This window comes from Salminus brasiliensis, chromosome 16, assembly GCF_030463535.1.
Source record: "Salminus brasiliensis chromosome 16, fSalBra1.hap2, whole genome shotgun sequence".
In the NCBI taxonomy this organism is placed as follows: Eukaryota; Metazoa; Chordata; class Actinopteri; order Characiformes; family Bryconidae; genus Salminus; species Salminus brasiliensis.
Window position 1 is genome coordinate 36,345,401 of NC_132893.1, and position 7,936 is coordinate 36,353,336.

General features: G+C 46.1%; 1 protein-coding gene across 2 annotated transcripts in view; it reads right to left on the reverse strand.

Moving 5' to 3' along the window:
- The window catches only part of aak1b (AP2 associated kinase 1b), a 42,398-nt gene that overhangs the window by 28,221 nt on the left and 6,241 nt on the right, over window positions 1-7,936 (reverse strand). For both annotated transcript variants that reach the window (XM_072659612.1, XM_072659613.1), the window contains exon 4: window positions 3,641-3,783. In XM_072659612.1, coding sequence (XP_072515713.1) covers window positions 3,641-3,783 — 143 coding nt within the window. The remainder of the gene's footprint in view (window positions 1-3,640; window positions 3,784-7,936) is intronic.

Sequence of the window (7,936 nt, forward strand, 5' to 3'; positions counted from 1 at the left end):
TCCAACCTTACAGCCCCGCCGACTCCCACCGACTCCAACCTTACAGCCCCGCCGACTCCCACCGACTCCAACCTTACAGCCCCGCCGACTCCCACCGACTCCAACCTTACAGCCCCGCCGACTCCAACCTTACAGCCCCACCGACTCCCACCGACTCCAACCTTACAGCCCCGCCGACTCCCACCGACTCCAACCTTACAGCCCCACCGACTCCAACCTTACAGCCCCACCGACTCCCACCGACTCCAACCTTACAGCCCCACCGACTCCCACCGACTCCAACCTTACAGCCCCACCAACTCCCACCGACTCCCAACGACTCCAACCTCACAGCCCCACCGACTCCAACCTTACAGCCCCACCGACTCCAACCTTACAGCCCCACCAACTCCCACCGACTCCCAACGACTCCAACCTCACAGCCCCACCGACTCCAACCTTACAGCCCCACCGACTCCAACCTTACAGCCCCACCAACTCCCACCGACTCCCAACGACTCCAACCTCACAGCCCCACCGACTCCAACCTTACAGCCCCACCGACTCCCACCGACTCCAATCTCACAGCCCCACCGACTCCAACCTCACAGCCCCACCGACTCCAACCTCACAGCCCCACCGACTCCAACCTCACAGCCTCACACCCTTACAGCCTCACATACTCCAACCGTACAGCCTCACAGGCTCCAACTCCAGCCTTCAGCTTTACAACCTTACAGCCTTCAGCTTTACAACCTTACAGCCTTCAGCTTTACAACCTTACAGCTTTCAGCTTTACAACCTTACAGCCTTCAGCTTTACAGCCTCAGCTTTACAACCTTACAGCATCACAACCTTATAGCCTCACAGACTCCAACCGTCCAACCTTACAGCCTCACAGACTCCAACCGTACAGCCTTCAGCTTTACAACCTTACAGTCTTCAGCTTTACAACCTTACAACCTGCAGCTTTACAGCCTTCAGCTTTACAACCTTACAGCCTCAGCTTGCAACCTTACAGCCTCAGCTTTACAACCTTACAGCCTTCAGCTTTACAACCTTACAGCCTCAGCTTTACAACCTTACAGCCTTCAGCTTTACAATCTTACAGCCTTCAGCTTTACAACCTTACAGCCTCAGCTTGCAACCTTACAGCCTCAGCTTTACAACCTTACAGCCTCAGCTTTACAACCTTACAGCCTTCAGGTTTACAACCGTACAGCCTCAGCTTTACAACCTTACAGCCTCAGCTTTACAACCTTACAGCCTTCAGGTTTACAACCGTACAGCCTTCAGGTTTACAACCTTACAGCCTCAGCTTTACAACCTTACAGCCTTCAGCTTTACAATCTTACAGCCTTCAGCTTAACAACCTTACAGCCTTCAGGTTTACAACCGTACAGCCTCAGCTTTACAACCTTACAGCCTCAGCTTTACAACCTTACAGCCTTCAGGTTTACAACCGTACAGCCTTCAGGTTTACAACCTTACAGCCTCAGCTTTACAACCTTACAGCCTTCAGCTTTACAATCTTACAGCCTTCAGCTTTACAACCTTACAGCCTCAGCTTTACAACCTTACAGCCTTCAGCTTTACAGCCTTACAGCCTCAGCTTTACAACCTTACAGCCTTCAGCTTTACAGCTTTACAGCCTCAGCTTTACAACCTTACAGCCTTCAGCGTTACAGCCTTACAGCCTTCAGGTTTACAACCGTACAGCCTCAGCTTTACAGCCTTACAGCCTCAGCTTTACAACCTTACAGCCTTACAACCTTACAGCCTCAGCTTTACAACCTTACAGCCTTCAGCTTTACAACCTTACAGCCTTCAGCTTTACAACCTTACAGCCTCAGCTTTACAACCTTACAGCCTTCAGCTTTACAGCTTTACAGCCTCAGCTTTACAACCTTACAGCCTTCAGCTTTACAGCCTTACAGCCTTCAGGTTTACAACCGTACAGCCTCAGCTTTACAACCTTACAGCCTCAGCTTTACAACCTTACAGTCTTCAGCTTTACAATCTTACAGCCTTCAGCTTTACAATCTTACAGCCTTCAGCTTTACAACCTTACAGCCTCAGCTTTACAACCTTACAGTCTTCAGCTTTACAATCTTACAGCCTTCAGCTTTACAACCTTACAGCCTGAGCTTTACAGCCTTACAGCCTTCAGGTTTACAACCGTACAGCCTCAGCTTTACAGCCTTACAGCCTCAGCGTTACAACCTTTCAGCCTTCAGGTTTACAGACTTACAGCCTTCAGCTTTACAACCTTACAGCCTTCAGCTTTACAGCCTTACAGCCTCAGCTTTACAACCTTATAGCCTTCAGCTTTACAACCTTATAGCCTTCAGCTTTACAACCGTACAGCCTCAGCTTTACAGCCTTACAGCCTTCAGGTTTACAACCTTACAGCCTTCAGGTTTACAACCTTACAGCCTCAGCTTTACAACCTTACAGCCTTCAGCTTTACAGCTTTACAGCCTCAGCTTTACAACCTTACAGCCTTCAGCTTTACAGCCTTACAGCCTTCAGGTTTACAACCGTACAGCCTCAGCTTTACAACCTTACAGCCTCAGCTTTACAACCTTACAGCCTTCAGCTTTACAGCCTTACAGCCTCAGCTTTACAGCCTTACAGCCTCAGCTTTACAACCTTAAGCTTTACAGCCTTACAGCCTTCAGCTTTACAGCCTTACAGCCTTCAGCTTTACAGCCTTACAGCCTTCAGCTTTACAACCTTACAGCCTCAGCTTTACAACCTTACAGTCTTCAGCTTTACAATCTTACAGCCTTCAGCTTTACAACCTTACAGCCTTCAGCTTTACAACCTTACAGCCTCAGCTTTACAACCTTACAGTCTTCAGCTTTACAATCTTACAGCCTTCAGCTTTACAACCTTACAGCCTTCAGCTTTACAACCTTACAGCCTGAGCTTTACAGCCTTACAGCCTTCAGGTTTACAACCTTACAGCCTTCAGCTTTACAACCTTACAGCCTCAGCTTTACAACCTTACAGTCTTCAGCTTTACAATCTTACAGCCTTCAGCTTTACAACCTTACAGCCTTCAGCTTTACAACCTTACAGCCTTCAGCTTTACAGCCTTACAGCCTTCAGCAGCTTCCGTTTTGTACATATACATACTATACGACAAACTGTTTGTTTACATCCCTTCTAATGAAGCATTCGGCTATTCTAAATTACACCCACTGCTGACACAGATGTGCAAATGCACACACACAGCTTGTCTAGTCCCTGTAGAGAAGAAGTACTGCCAATAGAATAGGACTCTCTGGAGCAGATCAACATCATGACCCTATTGGCTCCATGCTGCCTAATGCCAGGCGTGGGCTAGAGGAGTATAAAGCCCCCCAGCATTGAGGAGCTGTGGAGCAGTGGAAGAACTGTGTTCTCTGGAATGATGGTGGAGGAGCTCCATCCAGTACTTTTGGCATGAGTTGGGGATTAGGTGGTGCAGTAGTGATCATCATCCAACATCCTGACCTCATTAACTCTTTTGTGGTTGAATGCAATCAAATCCTTACAGCAACAATCCTCTAAAATCTAGTTGTCTTCTTCTCTGGACAGTAGAGATAGTTAAAAGAAACACTATATGAGCAGGCGTCCCAATACTTTTGTCCATTTAGTGTATATGTGTGTGTACCTTTAAGTCTCTGTGTATTATGGGTGTTTTGCAGTGATGAAGTTGAGCCACCGCTTCGCAGGAATCACAGAAGATCTGCAGAACCTCTGCCTCGGAGAAACCGGTCTGCAAACGCTGGTTCATCAGGTTCACCACCTGACCTCCTGCACACACACACACACACACACATTAGCAGGGAATCACAACGAATCAGAGAAGTTTTAAAAAGTAACAAAAGTTCAGAGGCACTCTGTTAATTTACTAGGTTTCATACGTTTGGTAAATGAGAGCAATTAAAAGCAGTTAAAATAGAAACAGAAGAATAGAAATAATCAGAGTTTTTATGTAAAGAAAAAGCCCATGAGGAAGCACTCCTGCAGACACGCCAATAACACCGACTATCTGAGCTGCTGCGGAGCAGACGCCGTCAGTGTGTCTGAAGCTATTCAGCTCCGCCTCAGTGCGGAAAGACTTCTCACAGAACAGCTCAGCTCTGACTGGAACCTCATTCTGAGCACAGCTGCAGTTCTCAGACTCAAGAGTCCATTAACATTCAGCTAAGCCCATTCAGCTCAGCAGAGCCACTCTCAGTAATGATCTGGGATTCTTCTCAGGCATGCAGCTTCTACATCTCAGCTCAGTTTAATCCTGTTTACTGTCTCACTCACGTCTCCAGTAACATACGAATGCTGCGGGCTCGCTGGGGTGTATGCAGTCTCACGGATAACAAGACTGCTGGAGTCGCTCCTCAGTTAACATTACGGTAATGTCAGCACCCAGAGTGCACCTCAACCGCCTATAAACTGATCAGTAAATGTGATGTGATCTTCTATTTATACACCAAAGGGATCACAGTGAGCATCAATGCAGTGCCCTAAACCCTGTCGCCAGTTCACCGGTCGTCATTCCTAGGAGCACTGTCGATAGGTACTGACCACTGCATACTGCAGGAACTCCCCACAAGACCTGATGCCTGATGTTCTGGAGATGTTCTGACCCACTCATTGTCTAAAAAAGTGTCTCAGATTCTTACGCTTGTCCATTTATTCTGCTTCAGCACCTTCATCACCTTCAAGACCTGACTGTTCACTCACTGCCTCATAGACCCCCCCTTACAGGAGCCGCTGTAGATGAGTGGTACTAATGTTATGACTGATTGTGAGAGGGGTGAGAGAGGTGATTATTTTATAATTTTATTATTAGCATGCTGGCTAACTCCTGACTGACTGTGTGGAGCCTCTAACTTCACTACGTCAATCAGAGACAGTGGAGACGAAGCAGCTATGGCATCTCAGAGCTGGGCCCACTCTTCAGGGGTCAGAACAACCGAAGAAGCAGCGCGACTGGTCGAGGATACAAGGTCAAAGTTGGGAGTCAAACTGGACTGAACATTACATTAATTTACATACTTAAAAATTAAAATAAAAAATGTGTACACCGTGTACAATCAAATCAGTCTGAACTGTGGTGAAGGTTTTAGTGAGTACTGGTGCTTTTTAACATTTTAATTCAATGATATACATTTTTATATCTCTAATGTTTACATAGCAGAGAAAACCACCCCAGTAAGACCCCAGTAAGACCCCAGTAAGACCCCAGTAAGGCCTGTTTTCCTTCAGTGAACACCATCACGAGGTCCTCAGTAAGGTTCCTCAGGACAACTGCTGTAGTAAATAACCTCCACCCTGAGCTCCCCTGCTGCTGCTGCTGCTGCTGCTGCTGCTGTTGTGAAGATGTGACTTCACTCCGAACACGTAAGAGCCCTGAAATCAGACTCTGCCTGTGGAAACTTCAGGAAAGGCAAACAAGGCCGAGATCAGAGGACTTACAGCAGAGGGCGGAATTCCTGGATCCGGTTATGGACAATATCTGCAATGTGAACTGACACATATGTATGTGTGTGTGTGTGTGTGTGTGTGTGTGTGTGTGTGTGTGTGAGAGAGAGAGTGTGTGGGTGTGTCTTTGTCCTGCTCTGAAGCACGCACTGGGGCTAATGAGAAATGTGTGGTGAGAAATGAATGTGATGCAATGCTGATACTGTGTTTGAGTAGTGACTGCCCTCTTGTGGCTCAGTCTCACAGGTGCAGCAAAAACTCAACCTCATGTCACAAAGGATAAACACACAGGACTGACTAATAACCATTAATGATAACATATAAAATGATATCTGTACTGTTTATTATTATTATTATTATTATTAATCATCATTATCTAATAAATCCACATTAATAAAGAAGGTTGTCTTAGTTCAGACACTTAGGTTGTCTGCAGGTTGATCAGTTTTGTGATTATGCTAATTAGAAGAATCATTAATTATCACTTCAAAGATAATAATATGCACAAAGCAGTCACTGCTGCAGTGGAGCGACATCTGATCTGTTCGCCTAACCCTCTGTCCAATGTCCTGTCAAATCAAATCTAATAAAATCAAATGTATTAGTACAGAGCTTTTTACAACTGCTGTTTTCACAAAGCAGCTTTACAGGAATCAGTGAGAGGCCAAGAGATCAACACATCATAAAACACCCAGTTTAATATCATATAACTAATATATGAGTAATACAGGCTAACTCTGAATGTCTGGACAGGTTGTTGGTCCAGGTAGATAACTCATCTGATCAGAGGGTGAGCAGCTTAATATTTGTAGTATGTAAATATCAACAGACCCAGTAGGGGGCGCTAGTGATATCAGGATATGTTCTACAGGGTGTACAGTAATGTACAGGTTATACTGTACAGGATTGTACAGGGTGTACATGATACAGTATACAGTAGACAGGGTGTCTCAGAAGCAGGTGAACAGTAAGGAAGTGAACATGGTTTGGTAGACGGTGATTTGATTTTAGACATGGCTGTGGCTGAAGGGGAACCGGTTAGGCCGTGTCTGGACCGGGTCACTCCGGATCTGTCAAACCGTTTTTCTTACTTTTGAGACACACTGTAAAAGCTGTGGGTCAGTGCGGTGCTAACAGCCTCATCCACTTGACCATACCTTCACTGTTATTGTGATGTAGCGCTAATTTGCTCTGCTGACCTGGGCTTGACCTGGGCTTACAGGTTCTACAGTTACTGTAGCTGTACAGGAGAGTTCAGTGTAGAACGTTTACGTGGTGTCTGTTTGCACCGCCGTCTGCTGCTACTCTGTGTTTACTGTAGTACTGACACCTGACCCATTAAACTCTGCCTGGGATACTACAGTGTGTAGAGCACTATAGTACATATATATATTATACACACACACACACACACATACTAGTCTTAGTAGTGCAGGCTTGGCAGGCTAGTACACCAAATATTAATGTACTAACAGGAAGTGATGAAGTGTTGCTATGACAACATATGTCACCACCATCGCTGCAGCACTAGCATCATTATCTGACTTTTTTTTTAGCTCCTCCCTTTCTGTTTCACAATGCATTGTGGGATAACACCTAAGTGGGTCTTTAATTAAGGAATGATTGATTTTCAGCCCAAATATGTGATACTAAACAAATACCCTGAGAGCCGGTCAGATCATATGATCTATATTTTGCAAGTTGCTGCAGCTCTGTGCAAGTTCACAGTACGCTGCAGTTCCTCATTCAACCACTAGTTGAACCTCGCTCATGGCTGCAGAACCCCATTAAAGGCAGCTTCAATCCGCTCCATGATAGAACATCGCCAGTCTGGTGTTTTTACTGTATCTGACCCAAACTCCCATTTCTGCAGAACGTGTAAAGCTAACTCAGTAGAGTGCAGAGAGCAGCAGAGAGGAGACTTAACACCCATAACCGGACGCCCCTCTCCAGAGTCCATCACTCAGCCCAGTACAGCCAGTATCAGAACACAGCAGAGCCAGCAAACACCGCTAGCCACACTCAGAGCTCCACAGCTCGGTTCTGTAGGGAATTCCCGGCTTCCACAGTGTTTAAATGCGGCTGATCATTTCATCTTCGCAGCAGAACATTCCAGAAGACCTGCAGGATGATGTGTTACCAAGTGTGCCTGGAAAGGGTAATGCTGAAGACGATCAGCGACTGATACCAGCCCTAAAAACACTGATCGGCCTATTTCTATTTAGTACAATATTGAGACTCACCCTCATTTTCCTTGTGAGCTTTGATAATGTCACAGTAATGAAAAACTGAATCTCTTAGATCATCAAAGATTTGCTCGAACAGAAACATCAGAGAAACAGGCGGCACACAGAGACGCGTTGTGGGGTGGAATCAGGTGTGTGAGAGCTAGGGTGTGAGAGCTCAGGTGTGATAGCTCAGGTGTGAGAGCTCAGGTGTGTGAGAGCTAGGGTGTGTAAAGGCTCAGGTGTGTGAGAGTTCA